We start from the raw sequence: 15610 nt of genomic DNA, 5'->3' as shown, positions 1-15610 counted from the left end.
TTCATTGAAAGATTTTATTATTTTATCACTCTCTTGCGTGACGGCCGCAGCTATATCAGTGTTTATGTTGGCTATAGTTAGAAGTGGCGTGTATATTCGTCTTTTGCCTGGTCGCCTACTGCCAACGAGGCTTGGCATATTTCAGTGAGGAATTGAAATCGGATCAACGTGCGTTTGCGATAAAGTAGCCGATATCTATATAATCTTTATGTAATTGCCATTACAGATAAGCGACAGTCGCTCGAGGAAATGCTAGCAGTCTGTCAGCCATCTGATTTCTGTAAGTTCCTTGATCTTCGTTCGTTAGCCTTGTTTCTCTGTCTTGTACTCCACCACTTTGATAACTAACGCATCATCCATATGTTCCTTTTTCTATTCGATCTTATCAGCGCTTACGGACCCTTCACTGGAGATTATTTGTCTTATGAGAGCTATCCACATCCTTAACAACAATGCAGCTATGCTCTTTGAGGTAGGATCTCTATTGTACTGCTTCATTTGCGCTCATAGATTTAAAAATTGTATGTTGCACTTCTTATAATTTTGCCCAAAGATACGTCATCGGCAACAGCATCATCATCATCATCACCACCATCATCATCATCATAGTTAAACCTTCGTTTTCCACCTGAACAATGAAGTCTTAATTACAATTTTCTTCTATATTACCCCCAGGAGATGAACAGCAGGTCACTTGTTTCAGTCGGCGAATTCGCTAATCAAAAGTTAGCTGCAAAAGTGCTAAGGCAACTTCAAGGTACAAAATATGTTTTATCTGGTCAGGTCAGTCTGGCCAGCACGAGCGGAATCAGATCCCATGCCAGGGGCTGTCCAAAACATTACAGTTCATTAAAAGAGATTATTTGATAATGTATAAACACTTGTAAATATTAACAGGTCACGAAAGGTGACATTGTCAGGGTAAGACATGTACAAGGAAGAAGGCCATTCTCTTTTTTAATGGGCAAATATCCCTATCAATACTTCTTTCCAAAACATGCCGGGAGGCGTAAAAGCAAAGCAAAGCAAGTAAAAGGTGGGGGAGGGGGTGAAGGATCGTGGACAACCATGACGTTGTTACATATCAGGCACGCTTATCGTTTATTGTACTTTGTATTTGTAATGTATTGTCTCTTTTGTAGATCCTATTGCTGTCATGACCGGTAACTTCCCATCCTGGGTCTTAGAACTCCCGCGCAAATGGTAATGACAAAACTTCGCTTAGTTCAAGAAGGATTGTATACCAACCAAGGGCCAGGGGAAGGTAGCTGTCTTCACTAACCTTTTTTATTGTGTTTTAATGTAAATTTTGTTGGTTCCTTCCAGTTCGTTTTTGTTCCCGTTTGAATGCCGGCAACAGTTGTTTTTCTGCACGTCATTCGACAGAGAGCGTGCCATGAGCAAACTCCAGGTAAAACAAATGCTTTTATAGGTTCCGCTATAAAAGGAAAAGCTCCTCCCACCCCCGGGCTCGAATTTGCAATTATAATGAGAACACTGCAACGCTAGCGGTCACAAGTAATAAGCCTCCTGTAAAATTGCTTATCTCTGAGCCACAGTCGGCTGGAATAAAAATATTTTTGCACAGGTAACAAGACAGTTGTGTTAAGTTATTGTTAAATTAGTTATTTGCTGTCCTCTCACGTTTTCGGTGCAAAATTTTACATTTCGCGCTATCCATATTCTAGCGCATCTGCATAAATTATTCTCGCGCTGTGATGAAAATGCTTGTGTTTTAGAACGCACACAGCTTGGTATAGCATTATTTTACGATAGATAGAAACATTTTTAGATAGACAACTCTAGGAATGATATTTATTTTGGTTAAAATGGGAAATTTGTCCTGACATGTTGACTCATTGACGGCTAATTGATAACTGATTGTTCTCGAGCCCGGGGGTGGGAGGAGCTTTCCCTTTTATAGCGGAACCTCGTGTTTAATATACCTTTATAGTGTTGTGCCATTTTGGCACTTCTTTATCTTTTCTCGGAAATAAATAGATTACGCAATGAGATTCGTGACAATGATTTTTGTTTCAGGAATCTATCCCAGATTTGATTAATACCGAAATGTCAGACCGTGTTGCCCCAAGACTTGACAGGAAAAAGGTAATACGTTTTTCCTACGTGTTTAGCCAATTCCACGTAAAGGAAGGACGGGGTGAGGGGTAGCAATCACACTGAAAATCTGTAAAAGAATACTTGTATTTGCGAAGTTTCGTGTTAAATTTATATCTTGACATTAAAGATCACGTCTATTGTTTTCACCAGAGCACCGTGTCCAGGAAGGACCTACTCAGCCAGGCAGAGAAGATCATCCAGGATCTGGGCAGCTCTCAGTCCATCCTGGAAATACAATACCAGAGCGAGGTGCGTTTGCAGCTGTTCAGTTTGATGATTGATACTGACCCTAATTCACTGAAATCCTGCTTCGGCAATTCCGCTTATATCAGCACCACGTCGAGCAACCAGTCCTTTGTTATTGCTTATATTTGAGATTACAACTGTCTATTTGCAAGAAAACTTGACGGATTTAATACCGTGTCCAGAAGTATTCCAGTTACTTTCTTGAATTAGCTGATGGAATTGAATGCTCTGTGTGTCTCCGTATTGTGAGGGAAAAAAATACTTTATACTCACTTTTCTGTTTAAAACTTTTTCAGACGATCTATTTTGTCCCCTTCAACCCCAAGCAGAAGTTTTGGTTTCATATTAGCAAGTATTGTTTTATGTTTCTCATAGGTTGGCACTGGTCTTGGCCCAACTCTTGAGTTTTATGCTCTGGTGTCCAAGGAGTTCCAGAGGTCAAGCATGGAGATGTGGCGGGGGACAGAAGTCGCGCCCCCAGTGACTGAGGGTACGTCGTGCTCCTGCCGTGCCGAATCTAATTGTCTATTTATATCGGCACAAATACATTGGATTCAACGTTGATTCAGAAGTCGCACTAAATAGGTCGCGCTTAATAGATTGCGAGTAGAAAAACTTGACATTTAATAAAATAATGAGATATACAGTATTTGATTCGGCACATCAAAAGAACGACCTGCTTATTTTGCCGTGTCGAACTAAATTGATTGAGACGTCCAAGTGTCCATTTGCCCAATAAAAACAATTAGATTTGGCACGGCGGAAGCCTATAAATCTTTTTCGAGGAAAAACCCTTGTCTCCATCACATGCGCGGTCTGTTGCAAATGCAAGCAAAGAATATCGATGTTGTTACGAATAATTCATCAAATTTTAAGATATGTGAGAAAGTTATGTATTGTCTCTTGCTTAGGGTCTTAACACTATGCGACTCTGGACTTCTCCAAAGTAAATTAATTCTAAGTAAACGTTCTATTGAAGCAAACTATTTATACTACACTCCTTTCTCATTGACAACCTTTCAGATGCGGATGGTGGTATCAAATACGTCTACTCTGAATCAGGTTTATTTCCAAGTAAGTAAACTACGAAACCTAATTTCGAGTTCTGAAAACGGGGGACGCACAACAATAAATTTGGCTATGACGCATTCTTGAAAACAAAAATAGAATTTTTTTCTAGTAAAATGGGTGTTCATATGCAAAAATTGGTAATCTGTGCAAATGTGAACCACCGACATACTAAGGCCACATGCGACTAAAACTTTTAAACTGCAGAATTGTCCTACACGTGCGCCTAGTGAAAATCTCGAGCTTTGAGCCCTTGGAGTGAGGTGTAGGGATATGTGTGTATTCTTCAATGAAAACCACGAGACCGTTATCGATATGTGCGCTCTCGGCAAAGACAACCACGAACCCTGTTCATTTCTGTTCGAAATGGAAAGTGTACGTGCTTGGCAATGAAAACCATACTCTCCACGACACGTACCTTTACTTTACAACAATTTGTAATGATACATGGCTTGCAAAAGAGAGACTTATAACGCACAGCAGCACAAGACATGGCTCATGATTGTAGTCCTGCTCTCATTTGCAGTTCCAATACCAAGAAATGCTCGTGTAGCAATGGTCTCCAGGCTAAAGTCCAAGTTCCGATTCCTTGGGCGCTTCCTTGGAAGGGCTCTCTTGGATTTCCGCATGGTTGACATTCCCTTTAGCTGCGCTTTCTACAAGTGGATGCTTGGCTTTGAGGCAACCTTCGACTACAGGTGGGTTGTGATAGCGGGACGGCGCTATTCGGACAACTGCTCAATCGGCACCGCTCGTTGTTAAGGGCGTTTTTATTTTAAATCTCCTATGAAAGAAAGCTCATTCAGTTTGGGGGTTATAATATGTACATCAAATTTGTTGTTGTCGGGTAATTCAAGGCAAAGCCTATACTTCTGAGCTATTGTCGCCATTTTGTTGCCCCTAAAAGTTGTATGAAGCATTATACAACATCGTTTCGTGAGTAAGTGAGAAGTAAAAATCGGGTTTCCAGTGAATAGTAATCGAACGCCAGAGCGACAGAAGTCAAAATTCCACTTTGCGTGTGTTGACCTTCCAGCATCGCTAATTGCTCTGTGTCATCTTGTGTTGTCCATTCAAAATCGCTCTGCTCACTCGGTGTTGTTTCTCATTCAGGGACTTGTTTGATATTGACCCGGTCCTAGCCAAGTCTATAAGTCAGCTTCAAGGCCTAGTCCGTCAAAAACATCGCCTCGAGAAAGACTCGTCTCTGACTCCTGAGAGTCTTCAGCTAGCGGTGGAGAACCTGACACTGGATGGGGCTAGTGTGGAGGACCTGGGACTGGACTTTGTGCTGCCGGGATACACAAATATTGAGCTCAAGGCAAGAAACGCAGAGAGCCCCTGTGCTTATCGCCCAGACCTTTGTCATTTATATTAAAAGATAACAACGGTCTATTCGAGCGAAAACAATTTATTTTTTTATGATTACGGTCCACTAGCAACGATATAGTCCACTATAAGCGATACTTGATTGATAATGCCTCAGGCTTTTGTTTTATGAGCCGATGGATATGGATGCTTTGTGTGTGTCGGCATCTCTTGGAGAGCGTCATTGGCCTTCTTTAAACGGTCACATTATTGCAAACACTCAAAGTCTCGGCAATTTGGCAAGTTAAACACTGTATTGTGCACCTTCGTTAAGCTAACTAGTTGATTGCTTTGTGTTTCAGAAAAATGGAAGGAACATTCCTGTAACTATCCACAACTTGGAAAAGTACATCAAGGTAAGAACGATACACGGTAATGCTGTCTCTGTCGCATGGACTAATATTTGAAATTGAATTCGTCATCATCGCCCAAGCTGCTGAGCCGAGCTGTCCCCACACTACAGTACTCTTAACATTGCAGTTGGTCATTGTGTCATTTCCAGCGGATGGCTCCCTGTGTCCCTTGTATTAATCAATTGGTTGATTTCAGACAGGGCGACAGGTTGTCTCCAAAGGCGTTGGAAAAGTGTTTGGCTTCTGAAAATAGATTTTTTTTTCACTGAAGTCCCCCCTCGTCAAACATCGAAACAGCCTAGCTCCATTAAATTGATTTTATATTTTTTACCACGTCATCTTGAGTTTACATCTATCTCCGTCCACAGCTTGTGGTTCACTGGACGCTAGTGGAAGGAGTCGAGCGCCAAATGCAAGCTTTCCAGGAGGGCTTCGATTCTGTCTTTCCTCTCACTAACCTCAAGGGTTTTTCCGCAGATGAGGCAAGTATATTATGCTGTAAATGTTAAAATACTGTATTTTGTACAGCGCATACCACAACGTATATAAGCGCTTATCTTCAGTGTCCTAAATGATCTTATCCAAGAAGATCCACTGAACCCAGTGTAAAAGGCAGGGTAATTTTTTACTCTTAATGAAAACAACTCTGCCATTACAAGTCAGAGTCCAGGTTGAAAGTCTGGTCAAGTCAGCTGAGGTTGTTACGTCACAGGAAATACTGATCACACACTAGCTCACTTAGGAGGTCCGAAGTGTTTAATATCGTGTGAGAGACACATGATATTAAACACTTCGGACAAATCTAAAGCGCTGTTGCATACAAACAAGCGCCATCCCCCTTTCTTATGTAATTTATACTAATGATATCTTAATGTTATTTAGATGGACCAGCTTCTTTGCGGCAGTGTGGGCCAAAAGTGGGAGGTCAAAGGTAACCAGTAGTCTAGTCAGTCTACTGTTAAGGCCGAACTAAAAAGGATTTAATGACAAGGGATGCTTGCCGAATTCAACGCTGCAAAGGCTAATAACACATGAATAAGAATAAAAATTTGAGTTCGCTGACAAAAAAAAAATTGCGGTTAGAAATACTTGGGAGGCCTGTTGCTTTACAATTAAGAGATATTCAAGCGGACATGTTTTGGCGGGAATGCTATTAAGCATTAAATCATTTTTACGAAATGTTGCTGTCTTGTGTGTTCTGTTGCTTACTTGCTTTTGGCGGGAAGAAGAAACACGCACGCCCCTCTCTTTGGTGTAAGACAACAAGTCTCCCAAGTATTGTAATTTTCACCGAGAAAATGTCTATCAGTGTCGGATTGTTCAGTCGAAGGGTTTTTTTTTTTGGGGGGGGGGGGGGAGGGGGGAAGTTGTCAAGTTTACCCTGTTATTTCATTAAGCAGTGAAAATATTATTGCAATCTGGCTAATGGTAGTAATATACTGAATACTGACATTCTTAATACACATCTGTCACACATCTAATACACATCAGACATAAAGTATTGACTCTCTCGTTATTTTCATCAGAACTCGTAGAAAGTTGCCGGCCAGACCATGGCTACAGTCATGATAGGTAAGATAAATACTGTAGTTTTAATATCCTGGAGTTGTTGTACTTGTTGAGAGCGAGTTCTTTGTCAGTGGTTATATTACCTATCTTCTTTTTCCTCTGCCGCTGTGCGCTACGTTAATTGCTTCTGAACAAGCTGTCAACGTGAAATGACTTCAGTGCAGGAAAAAAACTGGAAAAGCCTGCTTCCACCCTTAACTCATCCCAACCACTCTGTAGCGTGATTGGTTATGATTACAAGGTTAATGATTGTAAGTAGGTCGGTTTCGGTTTACACTAGTTTGTTAGCATGTAATTGCCGTACAAGCCACGCCGTCTTTCCTACGAGCAAATCTTACTTAGATTATTTATGATAAATACGATCTACTGAACACACCTATAGCTGGGGAAAGAGGTAAGCCCCTTTATGTTATACTGTACATTGTATTGGTTAGCATAGGTAATGACATGCTGTACGAACCATTTGATTTTCTGGTCTATGTGCTACATTCAAGGACGATCTACGAGAATAACCACGAAGTGATTGCCAGATAATGATCTCTTAAATGTTATTTAACCTATTGTAAGTCTCTGTTACTGATTTTAGACCCTTTGTGATTTGTATTGCAGTTTTTACGTGCTGATTAGTGATAATAAACAACTATTCTCGATCAGTCCAGCAATTACCTTCCCAGCCGTTGTGTCGAAACTGACTAAAATCTTACACACTTCCTCCATATCCCCAATCCCTCCCAATTGAACTCTGCCTCCCGCTAGCATCTCCACGAAATAAATGATCAAGGCTTTCTGTTGACAAAGTATCATTAAGGGTTATGGTTTACCTTTTGCAGCCGTGCCATCAAGTGTTTGTTTGAAATCCTGAGCGAGTATGACGCTGACCAGCAAAGACTGTTTCTTCAGTTTGTCACAGGAAGCCCGAGACTACCAGTGGGAGGTGAGTGGTCCTTAGTCTCTTCTCAAACATAATCACGATGCACAAAGTGGAAACTTTCGCGCAGATCGTCACTTCGTTTCCGTGTTGATCGGTTCGATTTCTGGTTCCAACGTGAGTTGAGTTGGCTGGTTCTCGCCTTTGCTTTTCGAGGGTTTTTCTGCGGGCTTTCCGGTTTTCCTCCCTCCACAAAACCAAAATCTTAGCTGTGATATGTGGTCGGGCATGAGTTGTATGGCGGCGCCCCTTCAACTCAACCACGTCTGAATCTTCGCTCTCGTAATTCAGCATCTAGCTGCAATGGGAAAGATAAGCTACACCAATTTTGTTTATTTTTTGCTGATCATTTTCTCACATATGCTATTTTCTTGGCAGGCTTCCGGAGTCTCAACCCGCCCCTCACTATTGTCCGCAAGACGTTTGAGCCGCCGCTGAGCGCGGACAACTACCTACCTTCCGTCATGACATGTGTGAACTACCTTAAGCTGCCAGACTACACCAGCAAGGAGATCATGCTCGACAAACTACGTACCGCCGCACACGAGGGTCAGCGGTCATTCCACCTGTCATAAATGCTGTACAAACTGGCCAGCGGCTAATTCTGATAAGCTTTTCGGCGATAGACTAAGAATTGGAAACTACATTGACTGCCAAACAATGTGGCCAACTTTTCTATCGTCGTGACTGATGTAAATATTAGCGAGGTTAGATCCAACGGGTTTGATTGCGACACAACTATATCCGCGTGCAAAGGACAGCGGTTAGTTTTTGGCACTACGTTTGCAAAGGGCATTGGTTTGTTTGTGGCATTACACTTGCATGCTTACAAAAAGCTTCAGTTTGTTGGTATCACTTCACTGTCGGCGTGCAAAAAACAGCGGATCGTTTCTGACACTTCAGCGTTCAAAGGACAGCAGTTTGTTTGTGTCAAAAACAAAAAAGTGCCCGCGTACGAAAGACAGCGCTTTGTTTGCGACCATTCTCTTGCCTGCATGCAAAGGATAGCGGTTTGTTCACGACGCTATGTTTCCCTTGAGAGATGTGCCGTGATCGTTAGTCCTAATTAAACTCCACGGAACTCCAGGAAAAAACATCATTACTTAATTTCGCGAGCCGACTAATCCAGCTTAACTTGGTAAATCAGTTATTTTGTAACATGATGCTTCTTACTTTGTTGGCAAATACAGTGGTGGAATCTGCGGACTTTAACTTCAAAACCAGGTAGTGACAGCTTCAGTCTGCCTACCTCAAGCAGTAGAAGGCATGATCACATATTAGTGCACCTATTTCAATGAACAGTCGAGCCGTCTATTTCCATCATACCTTCTAGCTCGTAAGTCATTATGCTTATAATGCATGGATACTATATGAGCCATATTTTGCATTGGGAACGAAAAAAATCATTTTTCCCCACTGAGTTGTTAGTAAAGGTAACCATCGTTCTTTGCGGGCTATGGACATGACGGACAATTAGAGCGTTCAGCGTTTATTGGAGTAGAACGTATACAGATATGGCTGGTGCGATCGCGTTGGAGCGTGGCTTAGACTTGGTGCACATTTAAAGGGCGTCTTTTCGATGGAATTGTTTTCTCGTACTCTTGTGGTTGTCTAGACGGAAAAAAATATTTGTTATGGTTCTTACTTGCCAACATTTCGGTTACAGCTTCGTCTATTAAATAACCTTTCCTCATTTCTTCGAAACTCTTTTTCCATTTTCTAACCGTATAAAATGCCATTGGCAAACACACTAAAATATCTAGATTTTTGTGTTTGCGTATTGGACAAATTCAAGGAGCGTCCGTGCCAATCTTAGCCTCGATCCCGTGCCAAATGAACGCGCTACGCCACGCTATTTGTTGGATTTCCGCAAAGCTGGTGCTATATATATTAGTGATTTTCATTGCCCACTCATCCTGCTATGTGAAAAAGCGACAACGATGATGTCAGCATGCTGCAGAGAGGTCATGCGCGAACAATCACGTGATTTAGGCAAGTGACATCAGAGGTCATCCGAAACCAGGACGTGCGTTCTTGTTGTAGAGCCCCTGTGCGAAAGAAATTGCTTTAGACATCATGCTGCGAAATATTTTGTTTGAAATAAAAATCAAAGTTAAAGTATGTAAGATATTTTTTTATCCTCTATTTTTATAGAATCCGTCCCTCCAACCCTTCATATCTTTTGCTTGTGCCAGAATTAACCAAGAGACAGGAGTCACAAAGGACAGGGGCGTTGCCAGGATTTTTAATAGGAGGGCGATCTTGGCCTCAGCAGTATACCTTCCTTAAAAATTAATATTTGTGACGAACATTTGTGACATTTTCGGATGTAATGAGTGACCTGATTTTCGTGTCCAATGCCAAACCAAAACACTTGTTGCATCGAGTCCTGACTTCGCCAGCCAGACACCACGCAGTGAATACTTCTCTGAAAGTATAAATTTACGTATGTTCTCATACAACAGCATTAGTTTCATCTGGAGTGTCCGTATAACCTTTCAGAATTGCTAGATTTGGTCGATCCTTTATATTTTCATCTTCCAACTCGTATGTGATTTGTATGGATACTATAAAACGCGCGATCGCGCAAAGAACTCTAATCTGCAATATTGAGGTATTTTGGTCCACCTTCGGAAAAAAAGCTACTTGATGGCCCGGGTCCAGTCATTTGTGTCGTAGATCGAGATGTCAATAATAAATATCAGCGGGCTAACTAGTTCCTGTCTTAGTTATTGCTAAAGATCGTTGTGTCGTTACAAGTTTTACCGTCATCTTTATATCTCAACCTGGTAGTCAACTGATAATTGAACTTCAAGAAACTAATCTGCAAAATTGTCTGCAATTTGTTTTTGTATTTTGCGCGCGCGCTGCATGCGCAACCAAGAATATTTTCTTTTTTCGCATATAATTCTCTACTTTAAATGGTTTTCGTTTGATTGTAGGTGACAGAGCAAAACAAAACTCTTTGTTCATATTTCGTGGTATTGCCGTTTTCAAGTTTTAACTGATTTAAGGAAAATGCGTTTTAGATTTTCCCGCCAAAACATGAAATTTTCAATCTGTCGCGCAGCCAAGAAAAAGCTCAATAGAAATTCAAATTTCAATCAAATTCAATTACCTTTTCAAAATGTAAAAGCTTATCTTTGCTTCCTTTTGGCCAGATTGCTATAACTGAGAGGTTATAAGAACTTTAAGGTTGGTGATACCACAAATGTGCTTATCACAGCCTGATGTGGCCATCACATTAGCTTGTACAGTATACTATATGTAGTCATTACAGCTAACGCACCAGCCTACATATCGCATCGCATCAGCTTATACGTCACATTGGCTTGCATATGTGGACATCACATTAGCTTATACGTCACACACTGGCTTGCATATGTGGTAATCACATCTTTTATTGTGTTCATCACATTAGCTTAAAAATTACATTGGCTTGCATATGTGGTAATCACAGCTTATATTGTGGTCATCACCTTAGCTTACATATGTTTTCATAACATCAGTTTACATATGTGTTCATTACACAGCTTGCGCATCACAGCTTACCTATGCGGTCATCACATTAGCTTATACGTCACATTGGCTTTCATATGTAGTAATCACAGCTTAGATTGTGTTAATCAAATTAGCTTAAAAATTACATTGGCTTGCATATGTGGTAATCACAGCTTATATTGCGGTCATCACATTAGCTTATCCGACTGACCATGTCTGAATCCTAGATCCCTATGGCTAAATTCAGACGCATACGTTTCAGTCATCATAGCATAATTTTGCGTATATGCTCTTTCTGCAACTCCGATCTTCGTTTCTTCATATTCTTTTTCACGTACTTGGCGAGTGAGTGGTTTCTCATGGCGCTGAACTCGTGAAAATCTAATGTTCCGTTGCCGTCTTCGTCCAACGAATCAAAGATCACTCTCAGCTGATCATCCCTTAAGGGCGCGTTCAATCGCTTCAGCCCAAACACGAATGCTTCCTTTGACACGGAAAGGGATTGCTTTTCAGGGGACAGAATCTTGAACAAGTCCACCAGACGAAAGCCCATGTTCCGTACGAATCTCATAAATATAACAACCTCGTCAGGTCTGGCGAAACCTTTAGATACATCACTCCCCCGGATACTAGAAGACCAAGAACAACTAAAGGAGGGCCTGTCTTCAAGAAGAGCTTCCAATTCTCTTTCGCTATCTTTCATAAAGCCGATGCCATCAAAGGTTAACTCTCTAAGAGAACTCCTGGCGTTCAGCCTTACGGCTTCTAAGATGCACGGTACTCCGGCATTCTGGAATGGGTTTCTTCCAAGTTTGAGCACTTGCAGATTACGGTTCGCACGTAACACTTTGGCAATTACCTCCGCGCCGTCCAGGTGAATGCCACAGTTGCTGATGTCAAGGGTTTGTAAACTCGTACTGTGAGTAAGAAACCACTGAACTGCAATAACACCTCGACTTTGGAAGGTATTCCAAGATAAATCGAGCTCTTGTATCGTATGATTCAACCGCAGACCTTTCGCAAGCGTAGCCATGGCTCCAGGGCGTATATCATTCCAGCTGAGATCCAACGTTTCTAAAGCCGTGTTTGAAGCGAGCGCCTCACTAAGAAGTCTGCTGCCCTGGTCGGAGAGATTATTTGAGTGGAAGATAAGGCTTTTTAAATGAGGATTTGTAGCTATCCCCTTACAGAACTCCATCATGTCTTTGCCATTAATGCCACACTTTGCAAGGTTAAGAAAGACCAGTGAGGCGCTCTCCTGAAGCATGATTCCAATTGCGATTATTCCTTCCTTTCTTATCATGTTGCCGGACAGGTTCATGTGAGTAATGAAACAATTCACACTGAGCATCCGACTCAAATCCTGCGCCCCGTGTGGCCCTATACCGTTATCAAACAAATTCAAGATATTCACAAATAAATTTTGCTCAAGGACCTTAGCAACTACACGCACCCCTTTGTCACCAAGGCCATAATGCGGCAGGCTAACACACTCTGTCTCGCACTCGCGAAGAAACCTCCAGGATGGCGCGATGTTTTCCTTTTCACACAATCCCAAGTAGAGTTCCTCACAGGACTTCAAGCAGCGTTCAGGTTTATTATCCAATACGTCTTCATTAACATCTTCGAGCTCCGTGTCATACCCATCGTCACTTCCGCTTTCGCCAGTCCCCGGTCGCATTTCAGTAACACAGGAAGAACGTATTGGTGGCAATGAGGTGAGTTTCGAGTGTCTTTGCTCGGGTGGAGTTAGAAGACTTACACGTGATTCAGTTTCTTCAGGACTTTTGCCCATCGAATTCGCAGAGATAGGGCCTGGGGATAGATTAAGCGATCGAAGTTTTGTTTGATAAAGAGGTCTAGAAGCTTCTACGATCGTTTGTTCACTGAGTGTTATTTCTGGAGCTTTTTGTAGAATTATCTGAGGCAGTTTGAAAGATACTCGCCTTTTGGCAAAGTCCTTAGCCATACCATTCATTTTACCATTGGTTTTCGCTTGTTTATCTGTAAGGAAATAGTTGTTTACTTCAAATGAATTGACAAAAAGAGGAATTTCCCCATATTTTTCGAGAGAAAAATATCTATTTTTTTTATCCTTGTCTCACGCTATTTGATACAAGTCTTGGATTTTATACGAGTCTTTTCTATTAGATACTTTTCCTTAAATAATAATCATTCAGCTAATTAGTCCTTTGAAACAATTCTTTCTCGTCGCACTTCAAGACTCGAAGTTTTAGCCACCATTTTTTCTAAAATTAAACCCTTTACAGCACTTTTACCTTTTTTTAGGAAAACGTTATCCAGTCTTCTTTATCACTGTGAGCGCTTTTCACCAAAAGGACGTTTATTTGAAGTAGGGTTCCCTTTATCGCATATCCACTTCAATTTTGTTCTGTTGCTTCTTAGTACACTTTTAAAATGTTTTGTGCTGTTGGTATAGGGACTATCATATTACCCCGGGGCGCCATTAACACTGACCACAGCCATTGATTTGATAGTATCTCTTACGAGTATGATTGGGTCGTCGAGGATACACACGTTGTGTTTTGTTGCGATTTAATGGACCGTGCATGCCAGGAGCATGGAGTGAACTGCTGGAAGGCTTAAAATGATCACGAAATATATCGTAGTCCCTTCCATCGTTAGTATCTTAAAATAAACAATAGATGATAAGAATCTATATTTAGTCTGCTTTTTGAGAACACAATACTGATCCAAGTTTTGTTTCTATGAAAACGAATCATAACGTATTTTTTGTATGGTTTCTGATAAGATATTATTTACGAAACATGGCAGAAATGGATATATATTTGTAACTAAACTCATCTGATTTAAATTTCAAGAGTTTTTCAACTTTTTTTTTAAGTAATTGAACATAATTCTGTAGGTGGTTTTAAACAAAACAACGTTAACACTAGAATGGATGTAAAATTTACTGTCTTGTTTGAAAAAAATAATAACTACATATCAGCGCATTAGTACATCACAATCTGTGCATGCGTACATCACAATCTGAGCATGCGTACATTCCTATCTGAGCATGCGTACATCACTATCTAAGCATGCGTTCATCACTATCTGGGCATGCGTACATCACTATCTAAGCATGCGAATATCACTATCTGGGCATGCGTACATCAATATCTGAGCATGCGTACATCACTATCTGAGCATGCGTACATCACTATCTGAGCATGCGCACATCACTATCTGAGCATGCGTACATCTATCTGAACATGCGAACATCACAATTTGAGCATGCGTACATCACTATCTAAGCATGCGTACATCACTATCTGAACATGCGTACATCACTATTTGAGCATGTGTACATCACTATCTGAGCATGCGTACATCTCTATCTGAGCATACGTACATCAATATCTGAGCATGCGTACATCACTATTTGAGCATGCGTACACCACTATCTGAGCATGCGTACATCACTTTTTGAGCATGCGTACATCACTATCCGAGCATGCGTACATCAGTATCTAAACATGCGAACATCACAATTTGCACATGCGTACATCGCTATCTGAGCATACGTAATTCACTATCTGAGCTACGCATCAAAGGCGGATCTAGGGACTGGTTCTTTGGGTTCAACCTAACCACACTTTTCAAACGAAACGAAAACTTAGTTTTTACACATTAAGCCTCTTTTCAGTATAATAATAATAATAACAACAACAACAACGACGTCGACGTCAAGCATTTTATCGCTGTAAGAATGCAAAAATGACATCTAGTCTTAATTGGCATCCATACGCCGAATGCCCCCTTTATTAACACAGTAGTTTGTGATGGTTATCACGCCGATTGTAGTGCATCATAAAGAAGATCAAAATATCATTTGTCCCCATACCGACGAGTTTCACTATTGCCTTGTTTATAAAATAAAAATATGTTGAAGAGGCTGTTTAACACGATCCAAAATGACTTTTGTTACAGATCTACTTTTGCTTTATCTCTTTTGCATGCTTATAGAATATTTTAATTTTATTAATGATCACATACAATAAATGGCTTTAAAGAGATCATTGTTGGTCGAGAAGTATCCGCATTTGATACTGGTATTATGATATCATCTGACTCTTATAACTGAGTTAAAACTGCTAAGGTAATAGATGATGGATCGTACTTTAAGTTACCATAGACACCATAGCATAAATAAGGCTTCCTACCAACTCCCTATACTTCTTGGTTCCATTGGTAGCGTTTGTTGAGGGCATAGCCTCAGAGTAACTTTGTGGCACTCCTGAAATTCTGAAACAATAGTCAATACTGGAATACGTTATGTTATTATTTTCATTTATACTGGTAACATAATCATCCAAATAATCGGGGGGGGGGGGGGCTCTTTCTCTATGTGGATACCCCCTAGTGTGATTCTGATTATCTATCTGCTCACTATCACTGGGTGTACCATTAGCTTTACTATCCACTTTGTCCA

The 15610-nt window shown here is 40.9% G+C and overlaps 2 protein-coding genes across 4 annotated transcripts in view; one reads left to right on the top strand and one right to left on the bottom strand.

Annotated features, from left to right (window-relative positions):
- The window catches only part of LOC5506437 (E3 ubiquitin-protein ligase TRIP12), a 34970-nt gene extending 25196 nt beyond the window's left edge, over nucleotides 1-9774 (top strand). For both annotated transcript variants that reach the window (XM_048732281.1, XM_048732280.1), the window contains exons 40-56: nucleotides 227-280; nucleotides 390-472; nucleotides 676-757; nucleotides 1143-1203; nucleotides 1327-1411; nucleotides 2041-2109; nucleotides 2272-2370; nucleotides 2743-2857; nucleotides 3391-3441; nucleotides 3962-4133; nucleotides 4549-4756; nucleotides 5106-5159; nucleotides 5525-5638; nucleotides 6039-6087; nucleotides 6683-6728; nucleotides 7556-7659; nucleotides 8032-9774. In XM_048732281.1, the coding sequence (XP_048588238.1) occupies nucleotides 227-280; nucleotides 390-472; nucleotides 676-757; nucleotides 1143-1203; nucleotides 1327-1411; nucleotides 2041-2109; nucleotides 2272-2370; nucleotides 2743-2857; nucleotides 3391-3441; nucleotides 3962-4133; nucleotides 4549-4756; nucleotides 5106-5159; nucleotides 5525-5638; nucleotides 6039-6087; nucleotides 6683-6728; nucleotides 7556-7659; nucleotides 8032-8228 (1643 nt within the window). In that variant the 3' untranslated portion in view covers nucleotides 8229-9774. The remainder of the gene's footprint in view (nucleotides 1-226; nucleotides 281-389; nucleotides 473-675; nucleotides 758-1142; nucleotides 1204-1326; nucleotides 1412-2040; nucleotides 2110-2271; nucleotides 2371-2742; nucleotides 2858-3390; nucleotides 3442-3961; nucleotides 4134-4548; nucleotides 4757-5105; nucleotides 5160-5524; nucleotides 5639-6038; nucleotides 6088-6682; nucleotides 6729-7555; nucleotides 7660-8031) is intronic.
- A 1260-nt stretch (nucleotides 9775-11034) lies between these two features.
- On the bottom strand, nucleotides 11035-13573 carry LOC5506443 (leucine-rich repeat-containing protein 74B). 2 transcript variants are annotated; one of them, XM_001627100.3, is made up of 2 exons: nucleotides 13434-13573; nucleotides 11035-13158 (listed from the first exon to the last, which is right to left on the bottom strand). In XM_001627100.3, the coding sequence occupies exon 2, from the start codon at nucleotides 13130-13132 to the stop codon at nucleotides 11420-11422; it is 1713 nt and encodes a 570-aa protein (XP_001627150.3). In that variant the 5' UTR covers nucleotides 13133-13158; nucleotides 13434-13573; the 3' UTR covers nucleotides 11035-11419. The 2 variants fall into 2 exon arrangements, with proteins under 2 accessions (XP_001627150.3, XP_048588239.1); XM_048732282.1 differs by having other exon boundaries at nucleotides 11035-13160; nucleotides 13437-13573.
- Between the last annotated feature and the right edge of the window lie 2037 nt (nucleotides 13574-15610).

This window comes from Nematostella vectensis, chromosome 9, assembly GCF_932526225.1.
Source record: "Nematostella vectensis chromosome 9, jaNemVect1.1, whole genome shotgun sequence".
Classification (NCBI taxonomy): Eukaryota; Metazoa; Cnidaria; class Anthozoa; order Actiniaria; family Edwardsiidae; genus Nematostella; species Nematostella vectensis.
The sequence above is the reverse complement of the archived record's forward strand: the minus strand, read 5'-3'. Positions and strand labels throughout refer to the sequence as shown.